This window comes from Crotalus tigris, unplaced genomic scaffold, assembly GCF_016545835.1.
Source record: "Crotalus tigris isolate CLP2741 ecotype Arizona unplaced genomic scaffold, ASM1654583v1 scf7180000017551.9496454, whole genome shotgun sequence".
Taxonomy (NCBI): domain Eukaryota; kingdom Metazoa; phylum Chordata; class Lepidosauria; order Squamata; family Viperidae; genus Crotalus; species Crotalus tigris.
In genome coordinates, this window is record NW_024096469.1 from 5,552,841 (window position 1) to 5,575,358 (window position 22,518).

General features: G+C 40.0%; 1 protein-coding gene across 2 annotated transcripts in view; it reads right to left on the reverse strand.

The window, feature by feature from the left end:
- The window catches only part of DNAH17 (dynein axonemal heavy chain 17), a 120,822-nt gene that overhangs the window by 42,862 nt on the left and 55,442 nt on the right, over positions 1–22,518 (reverse strand). For both annotated transcript variants that reach the window (XM_039345129.1, XM_039345126.1), the window contains 15 exons: positions 20,938–21,070; positions 18,018–18,145; positions 17,333–17,481; positions 15,930–16,212; positions 14,828–15,001; positions 13,244–13,451; positions 11,953–12,118; positions 10,085–10,187; positions 9,749–9,896; positions 8,859–8,950; positions 6,644–6,805; positions 6,068–6,232; positions 3,791–3,982; positions 1,524–1,790; positions 769–930 (listed from right to left, as the gene is read on the reverse strand). In XM_039345129.1, the coding sequence (XP_039201063.1) occupies positions 769–930; positions 1,524–1,790; positions 3,791–3,982; positions 6,068–6,232; positions 6,644–6,805; positions 8,859–8,950; positions 9,749–9,896; positions 10,085–10,187; positions 11,953–12,118; positions 13,244–13,451; positions 14,828–15,001; positions 15,930–16,212; positions 17,333–17,481; positions 18,018–18,145; positions 20,938–21,070 (2,532 nt within the window). The remainder of the gene's footprint in view (positions 1–768; positions 931–1,523; positions 1,791–3,790; positions 3,983–6,067; positions 6,233–6,643; positions 6,806–8,858; positions 8,951–9,748; positions 9,897–10,084; positions 10,188–11,952; positions 12,119–13,243; positions 13,452–14,827; positions 15,002–15,929; positions 16,213–17,332; positions 17,482–18,017; positions 18,146–20,937; positions 21,071–22,518) is intronic.

The following is a 22,518-nucleotide window of genomic DNA, read 5'->3' on the forward strand; positions in this document are numbered from 1 at the left end:
AGACTCTAATTATCTGACTTCAGACACATTATGCAAAGACCCATCTCTCTGGAAAAGAGTGCAATGCTGAGAAGACAGAAAGAAAGAGAAGAAGAAGATGACCAACAGCAAGGTGGATGGATTCAGTTATAGTGGCAATAGGTGTTCTGTGGGAAGACCCAAAGGACTAGGCTGAGGATGGATAGTCATGGAGAAAATCTATCTAGGTGGTTGCTAAGAATTTGCATCAGTTTGATCGTATATAATTAATTAATCAATCTGACATACATTCTTTTTTGTCAACTATTGTGAGATACCCACTGATCTTTCTTAGTGATCTGATTCTGCTTAGTTTCCAAATCCAGACCACTTTGAATAGTGATGCCATCTACAAAGAATGAATTCTTTTTGGACCGAGAGTCACACTTAGTCTTTATCACATCAAGATTGCTCTTCAAAAATGGGTGGAACCAGAAGTAAGAGAGGCTGGAACAGAAAGGATTTTCAACTTCTGTCATGTTAACATTGACAATGTATGGTAGTGACCAAGCTTAGATTGGCTCTGGGGATTGTAATTAAGGTTTGGGTGAGGAGCATGGATTGCTCACCACAGTCTGAAGAGATAGAGGAATGCCATCTGAAAGACATCCAAGAATAAGAGTTCTAATCTAGGCAGAAAACAAAATAAAACAAAACCATAATGGAACATTGGTAAAAAAAATGGTTCTATTCAGCACCAAGAGATGTTGGGAGTACACAGTGTCTACTTTTTGGAAAGTGGATGCATACCTCAATCCCTTCAATCTCCTCTAGGAATCTTCCACTGACGGACACCAAGGCATCTTCAGGCCATTCGTGGAACCAGTCAATAGCTGTGCAGTTTACTACAGCAGGGAATTTTCTGGCCCTCACGCGGAGAGTAGATCCCACAGGAGAGAAACATAGGATTATCTGGGGAGGGAGTGAAGACGCATCAATGTGCATAATCACTACTGTTAGTTACTTAAGAACTTTTACTACTCAAATGTTATTGGGGAGTCCCTGTGAATCTCAGTATATCAAATTTACACCTGAAAATTACTCTGCTTATTAGAGTGGATATTCCTACCTTCATTTGTACAATACTGAAATGTTGGCTAAAGAATTTTCATATTGCCCCATAGCACAAAACAATAAGTTACTGTTTCTTTACCTCAACCGTCTCACTCAAAAAATTAAATGTCCTCTCCTTCCATCAGTCATGCAATAATAAAGAATATTAATTTAGATATCATTCATTATACACGTATTTGACTTTTCCTCTTCTACTCTTTCAATTTAATCTTCACAAAAATCTTGTGAGGTAGGTTAGGCTGTGAATAAGGGCACTATTTGCTCATTGTTAACCCATAAACCATGATTTACAAACCCCAGTGCCTTCATTTCATAACGCTTTGCACAAACCAACAAACCATATGATTCTGTAAACAAGTATGTTGAGCCTGCCTCTGGTTGGCCAAAACAATTTGTGGCTGAATGGGATTTGAATTCTTCCAACTTCTTACCTTTAATTGTTTTCGGACTTTGTCGATGAAGAATTTCCAGCAGTTTTCACGAGTATCCTGCAAGCCCATAGATTTTACCTGAGGCCTCATGGAGCTAATAATATTTTCCACTTCATCATCCTGAAATAGCCCTGGAATCTCGCCAGATGCCAAGAGATCATTGATCAAAACCAAAAACTGCTCTTCAGCAACCTGTGAGTCTGTCATAAGAAAAACGGTAGGGGTATTCTTCACAGCAGATTTGATGTACTGGGCAGCCAGATCAGCCTGAATCACAGAACAAACACTTGTTAGTTAAGCAGCCTTTCTATCTTTTTTCAAGATTTAAAATATGCTGAATTTGTTGTGGAAAACTTTTCTACAGTATTATGAAAGCTGGCTAGATAACATTTAGGGCAACATTCCATTTGCAAAATCACAGTCATGTTTGTGAAGTAGTATCACTGAATGTGTGAACGTTTCTGACTTTAATTCAAAATAAACCTTACCCAAAGGTGTCTCTGCTAATGAATTTATGTGAAAGCAACCAGCATGTTTCCCAATGGTCCCGAGGTGTCACCCTTACACTTCTCGGACAGGCAAGCACAATTCAGCCTTCCCTGATCCAGAGCTCTCAAAATGTATTGAGAGTACATCTTCCAGAACTCCCAGCATGGAAAAGAAAATGCTAACTGGGAAGTTTGCCATTTTTATTCCTGAGATATCCAGAAGGCACCAGATTTAGACAAGCTATTCCAGAGGATTATCTCTGAGCATAGATCAGGACCAAAATACAATAATTGAGGGCAAAAGCCAAAAGCATAAAATTTAATTTAACCCATTCCAGGGTCCATTGTGGTATAGGAAGGGTTATGATCAGTAGGCATGCTGTGTACGAAAACAATCTCCTATCCTATCCCAACCAATTTCTGGTTTATGGCAGGAATCTATAGCCTGCATATCTCATATCTCTCGCAATCTATTTTCTCAGCCGCATGCACAATCCCCGGCGCTGATATCATTTGACAGCAAAATGATGTTAGGCAATACAGTTGAAGGTGGGAATCTGGGAAATTCCCCAATATAAATTTATATTAAGGATCCTCTGGCCAGAACACATCAATTCTTCTCCCCTGTCTTTAAAAAAGAAAAGAATCATTTTTGGATCCACCTTTTTGGTGATGTCACCATGTCACTGTCATGCTCTCTGCCCAAAAAACAAAACCAAACCCCACCCTTATCCTTGTCTAAAACTAATGAGTGCAGCTAACGAGTAGGCTGGCTTGGTCGCTCACAGTGAGAAACTAGTGAAGTGGGCACAGCAGCGCCTGCATTTTCTGTCGCATGAGAAAAGCACATCTTTCTTCCCCTGTCCTGACCACTTTCTACAGGGGGACGATTGAGAGCATCCTGTCATACAACATCACAGTCTGGTTTGGAGGCATAACTGCTTCAGACAGGAAGGCGGTGCAGGGAGTGGTGAGGATGGCTGAAAAGATCATTGGCAGTTCCCTCCCTCCCATCCAGGACATAGCACAGAAGCGTTGCTTGAGCAGGGTCTGTAAGATTATCTGGGACACTACACATCCTCTTCATGACCTGTTTTCCTTGTTACCTTCTGGGAAGAGGCTTCGTGGTATCCGTAGCAGAACATCCGGATTCAGCCATAGTTTCATTCCATACAGCGTTAACCTTGTGAACTCTAAATCTTCCTCCTTCCGTTATATATTCAAGATGGACAATATTTAATATTTATTTGCTATGTATATGTAGGGATGTGGGTCTATACATATGTTGTTCATAGTATGTTTAGGTGTGTGTCATGTATGTGTTTCACTTTGAGAGCGGGCAACTAAATTTCATTTTTGATGTGTGCCATTGTGCCCACAGTAAAAAAATGACAATAAAGGTATCTTATCTTATCTTATCTTATCTTATCTTATCTTATCTTATCTTATCTTATCTTATCTTATCTTATCTTATCAATCTTATCAACAATCTAAATAGAACTAATTCCTCTTTTATATTCCTTGATGCTTCATGTTTTATATTCTTGTTTCGCCTTTAGCTCCCTGTCCATCTTAGATAGAAAGACCTCAAGTTTCTGTTTTTAGAAGTATGCATATAATACATGGCATTGCAGCACACTAATGATATGCTCAGAAATGTTGGTTTGATTACAGTGTATAATTTGTCGGGTAGCAGTACCCAGCATTTATCTTCAGTTTTAGGCCTCTCCGTACCATTTTTGAAGTTTGTCAATATATGCTTGAGCAAATTGTCCTCACCTTGAGGTCTGGAATGCCGTAGCCCTTCTTCAGAGTGATCTGAAAGACATCCAGGGAGCTAATATAGGCTGCCAGCCGAGACAGACTTTGCTTGCCACTGCCTCCAACCCCCACGAGTAAAGCATTGCCTCTGGGAGACTCTAGGATGCGATTGATCCTACAGACATGGGACACAGCATCTTCAAACAGCACCTGCAGTAGACAAAGAACGCCCATTCCTAGTTTTTACCCAACAATGCAGAAAAGATCAAAACAATAAATTTAGATTCTAACTCTCATTAAGAGGGGTGGACAGGCAAAACCGAGTGACATTTTGAACAGTGAACAAAGCAAAAGCTGTAGTACAGTATAATCCCCAAGATAGAGCAACACATTTAACACCCCGACTCCATCCCAAAAAGAAAAAAATGAAACACTGAAGCTCTGCCAAGTCCCACCCACTTTGTTTCACCCTTCCCAGCCAACCATAGCCCCTGCTTTTTTGTACCAAATCTTAATTGCAGCATCAAGTTTACTCATGGCTCATTCTCATCCTAATCTGAACCATATTTCTAATGGATGCTTCTGGGTTCTGGAAATAAAAACAGTCCATACAACATTTTTATCTTGGCCACTGATCCATCCTCCAATTTCCATCATCTAATTTATGATTGTGCCTATTAATTATTCACCAACTCAAACCTTAACTTCATTCTCATTACCCCCCCCCACCTTTTAAAACTATGGATATTTGGCAGGATTCCAAGGAATCGTGATTTTTCCCCATTTCATTTTTTAAAGACCTGGAGCCCCTAAAATTTAGCAGTGCCTGTAAAATTACACAATTATTCAAACTTGTCTCCAAATTCACTAACTATGAGATTACTGTAATGGGGGAAAGAAAAGAAGGATGCAAACAATAACAACAAAAAGAAAAGTATACTTGATAGAGCATAAGAGCCTTTGGATGATGTGATGTAGCCTATTATGCTAAACATTAATTTATGCCTCTTTTCACCATTGGTGAATGCTATGACCAGAAGCCTCTTTCTGTGGTTTGGGGGTTGCTGTGTTATCTTTATGTGATGCAAGAGCTTCTTCTGGCTTGAACAAGCAGGAAATAAAATCAATAAAAATGCCTTTATTAGAGCAGGGCTTTTCAACCTTTTCACCCATTGTACCACTTTTAGGATAGGGCAATATCCGAGTACCACCAGTCGCCTAGCAAGGTGTCAAAAACTTGATGACCCCCCCCTCCAAAAAAGAGGAAAAAAGTGATAAAGTACAGGTAGTCCTCGACTTACAACAGTTCGCTTAGCGACTGTTCAAAGTTACAATGGCACTGAAAAAGTGCCCCTCAAACCACAGCTAAGCAAGACAGCATCTGGTGGCGCTTTTCCTCCTGTCCAAGGTTTTCATTGTTGTGAGCATTTCTGTTGAGGATTGGCAGTGGGGGTGGGGTGGGGGTGTTTGGTTTTTATTCCCCCCATCTGCTGGGTGGTTGCAGAGATTTTGGTCTCTTCACATGACCCTAGGACACTGTGACCATCATAAATATGAATCAGTTGCCAAGAATCTGAATGTAAATCACAAGACCCTGGAGATGCTGCAACATTCTAGCTGATCGGCGCTTCTTCTGGGTTCAGCGGAAGTGCCAGGATCAGTGCTGCTTTCCAGCTGATTGGTGCTTCTTCAGGGCTCGGCAGAAGTGCCAGGATCAGCGCAGAGCTCCAGCTGACAGCCCTGACAGCCCTGCAGCTCCAGACATCTCTCGCTCAGGCTTGTGCGGTGCTCCCACTGGTTCAGCTCATTTCCCCTCCCCCGCTACTTTTCTAGGATGGTCGCATACCACCTGCCAGGTGCCAATGTACCACAGGTGGTACCCATACCACTGGTTGAAAAACCCTGTATTAGAGGAAGCAACTTTGTCTCCTCCAAATGTTTACATTTTGGACCAGAACTGTTACATATCTAAGCCACTGTACTGTAGTTATTGAGCTGTGGTGGCGCAGTGGTTAGAATGCAGTATTGCAGGCAAATTGTTTCTATAGCCAAGAGTTCAATCCTGATGGGGCTTGAGGTTGACATTCTTTCAAGGTCGGTAAAATGAGGACCCAGGTTGTTGGGGGCAATATGCTGACATTATAAACTGTTCAGAGAGAGTGATATATAAGTGCTATTGATATTGCTAATGACTTTGTATAGTGGAAATTGTAGTACAGGCACCAGTTAGTTTATCCATGCTTCATGTGCTCAGCTGCAGTATTTTTTCTCTGGCTCAGCTCTCATTTCACTTACCAAATTCATCACTGCATTGACCTCATTGTAGCTATCCAAGGCTTCCACAAGCAGCTTATTCAAACTCTGTACATTGGAAACAGGCAAATACTTTGGTTCTCCAATGCCTTGAGCAAAGTGGCAAAAAATGTTGGGCTTTGCAAAAATAATATTTTCACCCAGATCCTGCAAAACAAAACAAAACAAAACAATCCATTATAAACTGAAGATACTTTATCCTCCGATCAGCTGCTTTTTGATCTTGGATTTATTTGAACTATCCAAGACAACATTTGGGATTAATTCTCTAGGGCTAGCCTGCAAGTAAAATCTGGAGAGGCATTTTGGCACAAGAGAAATTAAAGAAAGTTAACACCTGAGAGCTGGGCTCTTTGAAACATAACGTTCCTAATTTAATGAAGCCTCTGTAAACCTGTATACGGTCTTCTAAAGTAGGCATATTCCTATACCAGATTAATTAACTTTTAACTGCTAATATTGGAAAAGTACATCCTAGTTGAGTCCAAAGTCACTTTTGAATCTCAACTGAAGGAAGAGAGGAGGGGGAGGGAGAAGCAGCAGTAGCAGTTCCCTCACCTCAAAGAATTTCTTGCAATTTGCTGTCATGACCCTGATATAAGTCTCTTGATCTTTGTCTTCCACAAGTTTGTCATAGTAAACCCTCTCTGCTTCATGCAGCCAGAGCCGGACCAGGTCTGATGGTATTTTGAGGCACTCGTGAGTCGAGAACAGGAGTCCCTGGTAGAGACAAAAGCATTAGGATTGCTTTCTCCTGGGTATGTTACTAAGGCAGAACCTCTGCCACTGTTTTCTGAGGGCATCTTTAATGCAATCCATCTCTATAACAGTATTTCATTTCTTTCCAAGGCCACCATGTGGTGATTAGCGTCCAATATTTTCAAAGGGCATGATAGAAAAGATCTCCCAGAGGCAGACAGGCCAGATGGAAGCCAGGAACGAGATATACTGCCTCAGTGACATTTAAAGTCCTATTTGAGCTAAGCTGGAATAAAGGAGACATCTGCAGACTTCAAATATATGTATTCTTTGATCAAGGAAGAATTGAGCATTGTCACTGAGATTGCAGGTATCTCTTTTGGATGAGATTTCTCTCAGACATTTTTCAAGGTCTTTAGAGATGAGGGGTTGTGGTCAATCTGACCTAACATGATCAGGCTGAAATTGACACAATGAGCCTTGTAAGCAGGGTAATATGCACAGTAAACATGGTAAGAAAAAAAAGGAAATGGTTGAATAATATTCTGAATATGAATCTCTCTTTATCTCTCCCCTCCCACTACCTTATATACATGGGGATATGGATTCCATTCCTATCCCCACTAAGGACAAGGGTATATCATAATTGATACTTGACAATACACTGTTCTCCCACAATCTTATTTCCAATTATCTCAAAAAGAGCCATACTTTCTTATTTCTTTTGCCCTATTCCATTGTTACAGCCTCCACATGAGTGTCAGTAAAAAAATGCTCTGTCACGATAATACTTTCTCAGAAAAACAATTCTCCCAAGCCTTTCAATATAGATAATGCTTCCAAGCTGCATACCTTAACTAACAGCTAATTCGGTAGCATATTGTACTATTTCCACTAAGCTAACTTTGGCCCTTATTTTTGCAATACCACATCAGTGGAATTCAGACCAGGAAGGACCATAAAAATAAATAAATTCCTTGTTTGATTCTTAGATATATAGACCTCTGTAAAATGAAAGTAAATTTATTAATGATGCTGTTGCATGAGTGGTCCAGCTGCTGGAAGTATATTTTATCTATGTAAATATATCTTAGCAAAGTATATATATTTATTAATTCAAATACTTATATGCAAAAATTTATATGCAAACAATCACCAGTGAAGACGGTTGCAGAAATATATTTTAAGAATTGGGAGAGAAGATGATGTTTTCTTGGGTTATTTGCATATATATTTATCTTTCAATATATCTATGTACAAGGGCATGACTAAGTAATTGAAATATGCATTATTAGGAAAGATATATTCAGATGATTATAAAAGGCAAAAGCAACTTCAGCAATTCAAAATGAACTAAAAATGGTTTTCTGCTCACCATGGCTTTTCTATGTTGATATTGGACTTAAGAGAGATGGTGGACTACCAAAGGAAGCTGTCCTAGATCAGTGGTTCTCAACCTTTTTAATGCCGTGACCCCCAACCGGTTTCAAGTTGAGGACTACTCAACCGGTCATAAGTCGAGGACTACTTAACTGGTGCAGCACCGTTTGCAGAATGGGACTTTTGGCGGGCTCAGCAGGGCAGAGACAGCCTGGACAATTCCTATTGGCTTTTGAAAGCCAATAGAATTAGACTCTATTCAAGAGTCTATTCTATTGGCTTTCAAAAGCCAATAGAATAAAAGGGAGTAGCACAGCTAAGGAAAAGGGGAAAAAAATGGCGGACTGCATTGTTTGGCGACCCCCGTGAAATGGTCGTTCGACCCCAAATGGGGTCCCGACCCACAGGTTGAGAACCATTGTCCTAGATGATGTCATAATATATATCAGCTTTTCCTGAATCAGGACATTATTGTATTGTATTGTATTGTATTGTATTGTATTGTATTGTATTGTATTGTATTGTATTCTATTCTATTCTATTCTATTCTATTCTATTCAGTTCCCAATTTCTAGGATTTATTATAATGTAGTTAAAAGCAAATGGCTCACAAACAAGTGATCTGTGTGATGCCATTTTTATTCCAAGGTATTGGAAAATTTATACATACCAAAATACAAAAGTGATATTGTACCTGGAATATATTTGAGAGATCCCGGAGATTGAAAACATAATGAAATTTTATGGCCGTAGGAAGAAATGTTGATGTAATTTTTTGATGTAAACCTGTTACAAAGAAACATGTCATAATCATACCAAAAAAGCATGGGGTTGCTTGGGATAAGAAACAAGTTATTCATGATTAATTTCTCAGTCAGGATCAACAAAAAGCAATGAAATGGGTTGATCTCCAAACTGTTTAATTAAAAGTATAGGACTCTTGAAAAGCCTTGTCCATTCTAAAATTCTTTTACTTCAGTTGCATTTCATTTTAAATTATAATAGGAACCAGGTCTGAAAAGTTACAGTAGAGGTTGTCTAGTTAGTTAGGGGATTCATAACCAGTGGTGGGATTCAATCAGTTCACACCACTTTGGCAGAACTGGTAACTAATTGTTTGTTGTCCAGGCCCAGAATGGACTTCCGGAAGCAGCATCCACACAGAGAATCGGTTGTTCACATATCTGAATCCCACCACTGTTCATAACACCTACACATTCACCTAACTAGAATAATTTGACAATGCTAAGTGGAACTTGAATAAACCTGAATCAACAAAAGTTGGCAGTTCCAAAGAAAAATGATAATAATGTGGTTGTGGTAGCATCCAAGGCAGGAAGTACGTATGACAATCATGCCAAGCAAAATTCCATCCCGGCGATTCTGTTAGTTGTATCTTTTTCTCCAGGCAAAAATACACTATTGGCTAACTATTACCCCATTTCCCAAACATCCTTTGCACAAAGAGATCTGAATCTCAAAATCTTCAGCATCATGCAGATTACAAATATGAATAAGATGCTAAGAGGTAGAATATTAACGGGAAAGTCTGCTTCAGTTCATGCTGCTTTTTGCAGTGCTTACCCAGAGCTGCAGAAACAAGGTGCTGATTAACCTTCTGGACGACCATTGAAACATTCCGAACAGCCAAGTGCTGACCTAAGATAGTACTGTAGATGGTCATTAGGGCATCCTGACCCGGGAAACTCACCGCAAATACACAGAAGTGTCTCTACAACAAAACACAGTTTACAAGATCTTGCTGTGCTCCCTGGTGGGCCTCTTAACAAAAAAAAAACCTCTCACTTTTTCTATTTACAGTTTAGTCAAAATTTTAAAAAGCAACTACTGTAATGTAAGGGAATCTATTTTATTTTTGACTGAAATCGCCAAAGTGCCATGTCTCCCTCTATTAGGTACCTGAAGCCTGGAATCAATAGTGAAGGATCCAGAAGTTGGGTTCATGCAGGCAACATACTGGCAGTTGTGAATATCCTTTAAGGTTAGTTTGTTTCTGTCATACCTAATGGAAAGAAGCAAGATGGAAGGTATTACTGATCAAATATTTTTGAGAAAGCAATGTTCCACTCTTCCCTTACTGTTAAGACAGTCTTTCTGTCTTTTATACAAAATGAACAAAGAATGAAGGGTTTTGGTATCTTTTCATTAAAAAAGCACAACCAAGATTTAAATAACACATCTATCAATGCCTATGAAAATATCTAACTTAATCTACACGTAGGAGACAAGACGGCTAATATCTTTAAACATACAAGGCATTATGTCTATGGAGATTCTCAGTCATCCAGGTCATAGTTGTCCCAACGATGCTTTTTCAGGAGGCAACTGGGCGTTCTTGTTTTTCTTTGAAGAAATTTAGCTTCTCATCCAAGAAGCTTCTTCAGCTCTGACTGGATGGTGGGGAATGGAAGGATTTATACTCTTTGCAGACAGCTGGTCATTTGCATTCTTTTAGAAAGTCGTTGAAGCCACCTGGAGGTTTATCTGTGTTGTCATGGTCTCCTGAGTAGTGCAAATGGGTGTGGAGCCTCCTTGGAACTATTAAAAGGACTGTGTTGTAGACTGGAGATAGACGATGTTGTATCCCTCCCCCTCTGTTGAGGGAGGGCTGTTCAGTTTTGACATAGATGGCCTCTTTGACCCCTCTTTCTAGTGGTTCTCTCTGTCCAAATGTGAACTTTGCTGTCTTCAAAAGAGTGGCCTTTGTCTTTGTGTCAGTTTGTGTCTGGGTGTTTTATCCTTCGGGTGGACAAGCTTCTGCTTTATTGTATTCTTGGATTTGAAGTGTGCGCATATGTTGCGTTGGCTGAAGATCCTCCTGAACTTTTCTGATATTCCTGCAATGTATGGAATGACTACATTGCTTTGTTTATTGTTTTCTTCTGTGTCTGTTGTGGAGGTGTTCCTGTTGGGTCTTTTGGGGGGATTTGATGAAGGCCCACTTGGGATAGTCACAAGTTCTGAAGGCTTCCTTGATGTGTTTTAGTTCTTTTGCTTTCCCATCTTTGCTGTTAGGCAGGCCTTCAGCTCAGTGGTGTAGGGTTCTGATAACTCCTGTTTTGTGCTCCAGTGAGATGGGGAGAATATGAATATTGATCCACATGTAGGTCCACCCCAAGGACAACACATTCAGACATAAATTGAGCAATGCGATATATGCAGTACAATGTGCAAATCTGTACATTGGGGAAACAAAACAACCACTTCATAAATGCATGGGACATCATAGCAGAACAAACCCATCAGGACAAGATTCAGTAGTCCATCTGCATTTAAAAGACAAAGGCCACTCTTTCGAAGGCAGCAACATCCACATTTGGACAAAGAGAACCGCTAGTTTGAAAGAGGGGTCAAAGAGGCCATCTATGTCAAAATTAAAAGAATGCAAATGACCAGCTGCCTGCAAAGAGTGTAAATCCTTCCATTCCCCATCATCCAGTCAGCGCTGAAGAAGCTTCTTGGATGAGAAGTGAAACACCTTCAAAGAAAAACAAGAAAGTCCAGTTGCCTCATGAAAAAACATCTTTGGGACATACAGGCATCATATGCATAGCATAGTATTCAACCATATCATCTTTATAATACAATATATTAATGCATTACAGTATATTACATTACAATATATTTATAATATTATATAATATAATACAGTAGACAACACAAAAGATTCAACCTGAAGATTAGTTGCTTTTTTTGCATGAGGTTTTCTGTGAATCCATCCTTTAGCTATACAGACATAGCAATTATCAATAAAAACGTATTTATACCAATGCCCGTGATCCATGTGCTGCCGGATCAAGGTGTGAGGAGCCACAGTGCCATACTTGTCAACTTCTGGCATGTTCATATCATCTATGAAGTAAATCAGCTTCTTCGTACCAGGGGGGCCAAAATTACGTCCTGATTTCTTCTCCAGAGGCTTCTCCAGAATAGCTGTGCAAACAGAAGACCATTAATCAACAGATGGCACTGGATCCTATCTAAATGATCTGGTCAAATGTCCTTCCATCTCATGCACCAGTTCAAAAGTAAAAGTTAGCTATGTAATGTTCTTGAGGAGGACAGCTTTCCTTCAGTGCATCAAAGTCTTACAGAGGAGGCAAGTAACCTACATGATGACTTGAAAATATCTTGAGTGCAAGGAACAAGGAGTCCCGTATCAGTTCCATCTGTACAGGCAGACCAGTTAAAATACCTTTTTTCATTAAATGTCTAGGATGCAGATATGCACATGCTGTGCTGAACAATGGCAGTGGAAAAGAGCAGGAGTCTCCTTCTCAAATAGCAAGTAAGAGGTGGAACAGGCAACCTGTTTTTTTGATGTTCTGGAATGCTATTCCCATTAGGCCTACAGCATTACCGACAGACAGAAATGGAGGGATTTTGCAGTCCAATCCATCAGGTGAGAATAAAATTAAGGAATGCCGTAGCATTAGCAGCTTATGTAAGCAAACTCTACAAATGTTGGCTTGATTGTGTCAGTGATGGAACTCTTTTTTTTTCATCTTTCACTAGGGTGATTTGAACGGATAATGAAATTCTTACTATCTACCTAATCTGAAGAAGTAATATTCATTTTAACAATATCCATTCTTCCCCTTAAACACAAGGACTTTTTCTCGTATATCAACAATGGGCAATTAAGCAATATGAAATAGTTAAATCAAAATAAAGTGGCATTTTGCTGAGAATGAGTACTTCAAGAGATATTTTGGAGAGTCCACATAATATACTAAAGTCTCACTTTTTATGTATTCTCATAAATGAAGGAAAATATTCGTGTCCCAGGATAATGTGGCAGGACTCAATCTGGGTCAGTCACCAGGACCGGAAGTTTAGTCTTCCGAGCTTTCGGAATCATTCTGGAGTCCATCCTCGAGGACCTTCACTCTCATCAGAATACTCCCATAAATCTTTAATAATTTCCCAATTTCTTTGCACTAAGATTACAATTTGGAAACCACTTTTGCAGATACACAACCAAGGGTTTGAGGAGGTCATTCGTAGCTTTGGGCATCCCTAATTGGTCTGAATGAAAATCCATCCGATTTCCCTTACCCTGCAGCATAGCTGAAGTTGTGTAGAAGTTAAAGGGAACAGCTTGCACCATATAATCATCCAGGTTCAGGTTATCCAGCTTATCCCCCATTAGCACTGACTTTCCAGTGCCTGCATTCCCAACTAACATCACTGGCCATTTTTTCTCCATTAGTAAGTCCATGAAGTAACGAATCCGGATGGTTTCTGTGGTGTGGACCATTGAAGCCTGCAAAACAGACTCCCTGTGAAATTTACATCAATTAAGAAAAGCCTGAATTATAATTTTAAAGAAACTGAATAGTGAAATAATTTCTAAGAAAAGCAATGGTGACTAGAGAGATCTCCCCTTGAAAATAAATGTACACACAGGCTTGGCAAAACCCAGATGTGTTTTAATAGGATATTGCAAGGAAAAATATTGTGTATCTGTATCTTCCCATCTCACAGCTGATTTTTTAACTTTAAATTTACATTAATTTAATTAATTTAATGAAAATTAATTTTAATTTTTTTTTAAAAAAAATCAGAGAATAATTGGTTGCAGGCCAAAGTGGAATATTAACAATGTGTTCTAAGCCCCAGAAGAGAAAACCTGTCCTGAGTGCCAGCCCTTATATTAACCATCTATAAGAGGAAGGGATGAGGAAGCTTGGGGAAGTTCCAAAGCTAGCAGAAATGCAAAAATATACCTTTAAGGCAAAACTTAAAAGCAAAAATATTCTTAAAGAGGGAAAATGCAAAAAGTAGCTTGATAACTGTGTATAAGTGACCACAGAATGATGAAGTTGGCAAGGATGGTGGGATTGGGTCAGCCGGGAACAGGGCAGCTGAAATTCTGCACATGCTTCCACTCTCGTTGTTGTTCAATTGCTAAGTCATGTCCAACTCTTCGTCACCCCATGGACCATAGAACACCAGGCCTTCCCCTGTCCTCCACTGTCTCCCAGAGTTTGCCCAAATTCATGTTCATTGCATCAATGGCACTATCTAACCATCTTATCCTCTGCCATCCCCCTTCTCCTTTTGCCTTCAATCTTTCCCAACATCAGGGCCGTTTCCAATGAGTTCTCTCTTCTCATTGGTGGCCGAAGTATTTGAACTTCAACTTCAGTATCTGTCCTTCCAAAGGACAATCAGGGTTGATTTCCTCTAGGACTGACCCACTCTCATTATTCTTCTACAAACACATGGCTTACCCACAGTAAGATACAAACACCCACTAGGATAGTTAAAGTATCTCTGCAGGACTTCTATTTTAAATTTCATGGCAATCTTACCACAACAGTCACTGTAAATTGTGTTTACTCTATCTAATACATATAGTCCATATTATTTGGTAATTTTTAAAATTCAGTTTTGCTGCAGTGATCATTGTTGTTTTGAAGGATTTAGATATAAACGGTGGGTAGATATATTTGGAACATGACAAGAATCTAGCATCTCAAATTACCCTTAAATCAACAATCTGTATTTCTCCTGAACGTGTCTCGGTTACTAGATTCGGAATCTTTTGCTAATATCAGACTGATTTTTGTCTCAGAGTACTGCAAAAGTACTCTAAAATAAGCAATATCAGAAGTAGAATTAATTCCAGCAAATTACCTGCAATGGGACATCGGGATCCAATTCAAATTGTGGCACTTTATCAGTCCACGGCAAGAATTTCTTTGATTCTGGGTCAATATAGTAGTCAAAAATTGTTCCCTGAGATGGGAATTTTATTGTTTTAAATTCATTCACCCACCATTTACTAAATTCCACACGATAATCCACAAGCTGCAGAGAAAGTTATATATATATATATATATTTATTATGGTTTTAAATTTATTTAAATTAGAATATGTTCTAAAATATGATTTGACCTTAAAGTAATATAACAAAACATCAAAACAAAATTTATCAAAGCTAAATGAGTGTAGAAAATTAAATATAGGCATTATCTGAGTGGATGATTTGAATCAACTGCTATAACAGCAGGGCTCACTCCACAGATCCCATTCATCTCAATGAGGGTCCAAATGACTACAATGTACTACTAATGCAACGTACAATCTTTCTTTCTGCAAAGGTGGGCGAGGTGGGACGGACCACACTACTTCCATTGATTCTAAAGAACATATGGCCTTGAAAAGAGCTCTGGTAAACTATATGACATATCAATGAAATGTTAAACCCTATGAAGATGGAAGTGATTCTGGTATCAGTTCTGTCAGTGCAGAAATCTTTGAAATGGCTCATAAAAAAATGGACTCTATGAATATTGGTTATTGTGTCATTGGTCTATATCAGTGGTTCTCAACCTTTTTAATGCCGTGACCCCCAACCGGTCGTAAGTCGAGGACTACTCAACTGGTCATAAGTCGAGGAGTACTCAACTGGTGCAGCACCGTTTGCAGAATGGGACTTTTGGCGGGCTCAGCAGGGCAGAGACAGCCTGGACAATTCCTATTGGCTTTTGAAATTAGACTCTATTCAAGAGAGTCTATTCTATTGACTTTCAAAAGCCAATAGAATAAAAGGGAGTAGCACAGCTAAGGAAAAGGGGAAAAAAATGGCAGACTGCGTTATTTGGCGACCCCCGTGAAATGGTCGTTCGACCCCAAATGGGGTCCCGACCCACAGGTTGAGAACCACTGGTCTATATCAAGATAACTCTTGAGTTATAATAATGGAAAGCCTGATCACTTCCATTTCTGAAGATACCTGATCTTGGAACATTGCTCCTCCGAACGCCCAGAAACAAGAAAACACAAAATAGAGTTCGTATAGCTCTTTGGGAGAATCTGGAGGTGTGTTGGTTGGGGTCAAGAGGCATTCCAGTAAATAGAGAATCATTTGCACCACGGTCACTTCAGGAACAGGGGTTATCTTCTTGAATCCAAATTTTAGTTTGTCCAAGCAGGTAGGTAGGTATTTATCAAACAAGATCATCAGGTTAGCTTTTTCTGATTGCACTTCTCGGCGCTCAATCCAACTGCTCACTATCCTGTATACACATACAATTACTTATTACTTATTACTGTATACACATACCATTAATTATTGAATAGGCATTCTCGTGCATGTGACATGTACCGTAAATGCCGGCGTATAAGACGACTTCCGCGAGCGCTGAAATCGGCGCCAAAGACGGGGGTCGTCTTATACGCCGAGTCGTCTTATACCCCGGAAATACTGGTAGTTTCCGGCGTATAAGACGACGTTCTAGGAATGTGGCCCGGCTATAAAGACGGGGGTCGTCTTATACGCCGGGTCGCCTAATACGCCGGCATATACGGTACATTTTATATCAACTGGTCAATTTTTTATTCCTCTCCTTCCCCCCCCCCACACTATATCTTTATAGGAATGCCACTTAAATTACAGGGAAGATATTAACATTTAGCTGTTAAGAAAGACATCATGCACTACTCAATAAATACCATCAGTTATGAGCAATGAGTTTTGGTAATTACCTATGAAGCTAATCATTTTTATGTAAACTACATTACATTTACTTACAACGTTTGGTAAAAAATAAAGCATCAGAAGTTCCTTATTTTGGAGAATAAGTCAACATGTTTGAAAGGGAAAGGGGAAGCAAGAATTGACAATCAATAAAGAGTTAATAGTTGACCAATCAGTGCTTGTTTGCCTGCCAATAATATCTCATCCCATCTTCTCAATTCTATACTAAAAGCCAAATTTCTCTCCCCTCTGCACAACCCAAGGGAGGGAGGGAGAAATCATATTGTTGCACTCATCATGGAGGCAGATCTTGTCTTTCACAAGTTACTTATGCTATCATAGCAACTATACTAATCTTTGGAGCCCTTAACCCAATATAATAACCAGGCACTACAGAAGGATTCCAGGACCTGGGAAACGCATCAAGGCAAATTTTTCTTTAATGATTGCACTGTCTCATACAACACTGTCTGTCCCAGGTTTTCTTGGGCAGCAAGTAACTTGCTATTGGAACTAGAATAATCTGGAATAGTGCACTAATAGATCCCTGACAACATCGTCATATGACCAGTGAGGACTTTGTCTGATCTATGATGGGATATACACCCTTCATCTAAATAGGGATGCACTGATACACTTCAAAGGGAACCAGGACTTACGGATTCCAGCCCAGGTCAGCAGGATTGATATACAAGATTCCTGCTCGAGATACTGTGGCAGGTGTTGCTGTTCTTAGGTGACTGATTTCAAACACAAGCCTCATGGTGGGGTTTAGTGGGATTCGCTCATTGCTGGCTAAGGTCAGCACCTAGGAAAGAGGAAATCATGCAATGCAACTTCCTATTTTCATAAAAATGAATGCCAATGATTGAGTCTCTAGCTCAGTGATGGCAAACCTTTTAGAGACCGAGTGCCCAAAAGCTGGCCCCGCCCCTACTCCACCCCTTGCCCGCCACCGCTCCGCTCCGCCCCCATCCCATTCCCATCCCACCTGCCCGCAGGGCCACTCACCGCCTCCAGGGCCCGCTGCAGATCGCCCAGGCAGCCCAGCAGCGTCATGGTGGCCACACCCTCTGCCCGCGCCCTGCAGCATCAACTGTGTGCGATGGGGCGTGAGGGCAGAGTCTTGTCTACATTGCCTGGCTGCTATGTCCTTGGCTGTGCTGCTCTGTGTGGGCCACGCTCGGGGGCGACTCTCCTCCAGGGGGGCTGCTGGTGAGGAGGGGATCATGGGGGAGGCAAGGCTGGGGCAACGGCACGTGTGCCCACAGAGAGGGCTCCGAGTGCTGCCTCTAGCACATGTGCCATAGGTTCGCCACCACTGCCCCAGCTTATTGTGCTGACCTTGTTGTCATCCATCACGGTATTCAAAGATTCAATCCACATAGGATCAATATCTCCATCTAGAACAATCCATTTAGGTCCGCGATGAGTTATATTAGCTAGATCTCGCATTATAGTTGAAAATAAACCTGTCCAGAACAGGGAAATTCTCAGTGAATTTTATAACATGCATATATGCTCAAGTTTCAGTAAAATTTTAGCAGAGAGAGCTGATAAAAACATATATCAACACAAATAAAGTTATTAAACTATTTGTGATTATTATCTCATTTATATAAATCCCCAAGCTGCAAAGTGAAAAAATGCTATCAGTTCATCATCCAGAAAACAGGAAAAAAATTACTAGTTGGTCTTTGGCAAAGCCAACATGAACAATTTTTAGAGCACCTAATTCATGGGCCCATTTCAGTTTCACAGATGGTAAAGGAGACTTTTTGTACAAGATAGATACTGCTGCAAAAAGAGTTCAGTAATGTGTTGTCAATAAATTTGCAAATCACCAATAGTATCTGCCCTAAAAATCATAAGTGTCTAAATTACTGACATCAATGGAGATATTATTTAAAGTACCCAAGTTCTTCAGGGCTTTGTACATGAATATTAACAGCAAGGCACTTCAGACAATAATTGAGCCACTTCATTCTACAAAGGCTGGTGTTTTAAAATCATGTAGAGTATTGTGGGAAGCTATCACCTAGCCACTTTCTGGCTCTATATGGGGCTGTCCCCGCAAAGAGAATTAGCTACAGATATGCTAATGTATTCATATTTGCAGCAGGTAGATGTAAATGGGGCAAAAAGGCTCCAGCTGGATAGACCAAAGATGTTCATAAACTTTTTACTTAGAACAAGATTACGTGTCTTTTTAAGATACTTCCAAACAAGATACTATGCCATTCCAGATAGCTCTGCATTCTTGTGATCAAGTATTTTTATCCTTGTTTAGCATCTGAGTCAGTTTATTTCCTGGCACAACTATAATTGTTTTTCCAGGTGAATCAGTAGATCTCTGCAGAGCAGCAGATGGGCCATTTCCTCAGCTTGGAAAACACCTGCTTTCTAAATTCCAGGCTCACTCCAATTGACAGAGATTCATCTCCCAAGGTGAAGCTAAGGAGCTTTGATGTCACCATTCAGCATTATTTTAAATTGTGTACTAAAGGAGACAGTGCTAGCATCCTCCATTTTAATAACTAGAGAGGGAATAAAGGAAGAAATATGCTACATTTATAAATGAGGAAGCTCACTGCCTCTCATCTCCTTTCTTTTGATCTGTTCAGCTGATCATTGCCCTGGGCTCCTCTATTTGGGAAACAAAATTCTCTTGGGAGTCTTCTGCCCACTTCTCCCCCAGACACTTCTGCTTTGCTAAAGACTCCAATCCTCTGTCCATAGGCAGTTCTCTATATCTCTTTCCAATCTTGGACCTTGGGTAAAGATGTCACCCCTCTACAACTTAGCTTCTCTGGCTGGACACTGAAAACTGAACAATACACTCATACTGAATATCTAAATTTTCTCGCCAGCCATTGCCTTCTACAACACTCTATAATTCATTTTCTCTCCTCATTTCTCTCCCCCACCCCAATTTTCTCTCCTTCTTCCTCTCACCAATTTTAGGTTATAGCAGCAACATATCCCTCCAGCACCTAAGCAGGTAAATGTCCCACCCAGGATTCTAGTCCCTAGCATCTATATATAAAGCGGGACCAATGGAAATGCTTTCTATCTCTGCCCTACAAGAGTATTGGCTGGCAGCCAGTTCAGCCTATCAGCCTGTGTAATGGAGTACCTGCACTTCCAAGCCAGAATTGAGTTTCCTTTCTCCTAATTCTCTTTCCTTTTGCTAACTCATGCCAGCATAACAGTAATCATACCAAGGCACAAAAAAAATCCACCTGCATTAGTTTAATAAAGAACTGGTTGGCTTATATGTTGTTTTCAAGTATTGAAGCTGCTTCCAATGAGATTGGTCTCAAATAATTTCAAAGGTGTTTCAGAGAATTTGGAAAGAGGACAGAAGAACCCTTTCTTTGAATAATTAAAATAAACCTTATTAAAGTCAGCAACTATCATATAGTATATGCATTTGGTATCTTCCTTAATTATAAGCTTTTTTATGTCAAACCATTAAAGGGATTTGTAATCAGGTATACCATGGATAAAAAAAAATAATCCTGTTTTTTTGTTCTGTTTGAAGTTGGCTCAAATAAATGAAATAGGGAAGAGTTTATACACAGTGTAACAAAGGGGTGTTTTTTTAAAAAGAAAGTTATAGTATTAGAATTTTAAATAGCAGGAAGGCATAATAAGTTCATAACTGCAGTATGCAATTTTCCCAAATGAAATACCTCTGAGTTTCCTAAGCAAGCTATTATTCTAAGTGAAGATAAGTGAGTTGTAATTATTATTTTCAGTGGGAATCTAATTTTGTGTATATATATATATATATATATATATATATATATATATATATATATAGTGCCACTTTAGTAGTATTTCATGGAAGAAATTTAAATGTTATTCTGTAAAACAAATGCATGATCTTTCTATGCACATTAATGTAGACCAGTGGTTCTCAACCTTTCTAATGCCGCGACCCCATAATACAGTTCCCCATGTTGTGGTGACCCCCAATCACTTATATATCACCGGGTGCCAGGGGCGTGGCCAAAGAAAAGGGGGAAAAAATGGCGGACTGCGTTGTTTGGCGACCCCCGTGAAATGGTCATTCGACCCCAAATGGGGTCCCGACCCACAGGTTGAGAACCACTGATGTAGACATTTGCTATTTTGCAGAATTTTCTCAGCTTTTATATAATCAGCTTTTTGTGATTTCTGGAGATTGTAGCTAAACAACAATCAAAATAAACAATGTTGTTCAGCTACAGTCTCCAGAAAGTAGCTATTTGCTTCTTACCATCTTTCCATTCTCTTGTTGCTGGATTAATTATACCAAATAGTTCATCACAAGTCACAGCTTTAGGATCAAGGTCAACAGCTACAGGCTTTCTCTTCATGAGCTGATAAGTTTTATTCAGAGATTTTAATACCTGTCAGAAAGAAAAGATTGAATATTTTGTCCTGTCCATTCCTGATCTGGCATTCTCCAGATATATCAGACTTTAATTTTAATTATCTTTGAGCCAGCATAAGTAAGGGATGCGGCCACTATATACTTTTTGAAAAGCTCCACCATTGGAGCCTCCAAAGATATTAATTGGATTGATGGGCTCCAGCACAAGTCCAAAAGCTTGGAAGACTAAACCTCTGGTCCCGGTGACCAACCCAGGATGGATGTTGGATTGATAGGATTTATGTGGTTGCCTAATTTGCAAGTGAGGGTTTGGGTAGCTTACATGTTGAAGAAAAAATGTAAAAACTAGAAATTAAAAATACTATAATGTAATATGTAATCCCAAACCATAAAAAACAGGATAACACAACAGAAATAATAATAATCAGGGAAACAACTAAGGCCCGCTAGCTCAGATCTCATTCAAAGACCTAATATATGAGCTCATCATGGGATCTGTTCAATACTTGGGGGAAGAACCAGGTTTTTAGGGCCCTGTAGAAATAGAGAAGGGTTTGGGTCATCTAAACCAGGGGAAAGTAATGTCTCATAGGGCAGGGACATGTCCCTTGGTTCCCACTGTGAGATTATTTTGTGAAAGGGACCTGAAGCATGCTCCCACTGCCAGAGCTTATAGGCTGAATAGGCATAACCAGAGACAAATAGTCTCACAAGTAACTGAGTCCTATGCCATTTTTTATTGGCTATAACCAACACCTTAAATTGCTTCCAGAAAAAAGCAGTGGCATTATGTGGGTGCATCAAGACGAGTTCATAATTACTTGCTTCATTGCATCTGAATCAAGCCCAGCTTCCGGGAAGTCCTTAAATAGAGCACATTGCAGTGGTTTAAACAGGAGGTGATAAGACCTCAAGTGATTGTGAGTGGGGCATTCCAGTCCAGGATTGGATACAATGGTGCAAGAGATGGATTTGTGCAAAGGCCTTCTTGGCAAGCCTGCCACCTGCTTTCCAGTAGAAGCCTAGCGTTCTAGACTAGAGAACTTCCAAACTGTGCATCAGTTCTATCTGAGGGAGTATAATCTCAACCAGGACTAAAGATGAAGAGTCCACAGAGTTAGAGGGCTCCCAAATCCTCTTGCTAGGGTTGAGCTAAAGTCTGTTGTTCCTTATCCAAATGCCCGTAGCCCCCACACACTGAGAAGGAAGTGTCATGAAATCAGTGCGTTTGTTTAGGGTGCCCACCTAACCAAAGTCATGATCATGATCATGAACAGGTGCTCAGAAGAGCAAGTGGCTACAGCTGCAATATGTTATTTTGAGAAACCAAACAGGATTCAAGGAGATAACGGTAGTGCTAGAAAAAAAAATTACATTCCTCCTCCCGCAGCAAATGAGATCATTGGAACCGCCAGTGTGTGGAGTAGCTAGCCATTTCTCTGGCTTTCCTCCAGACAGCAGTGC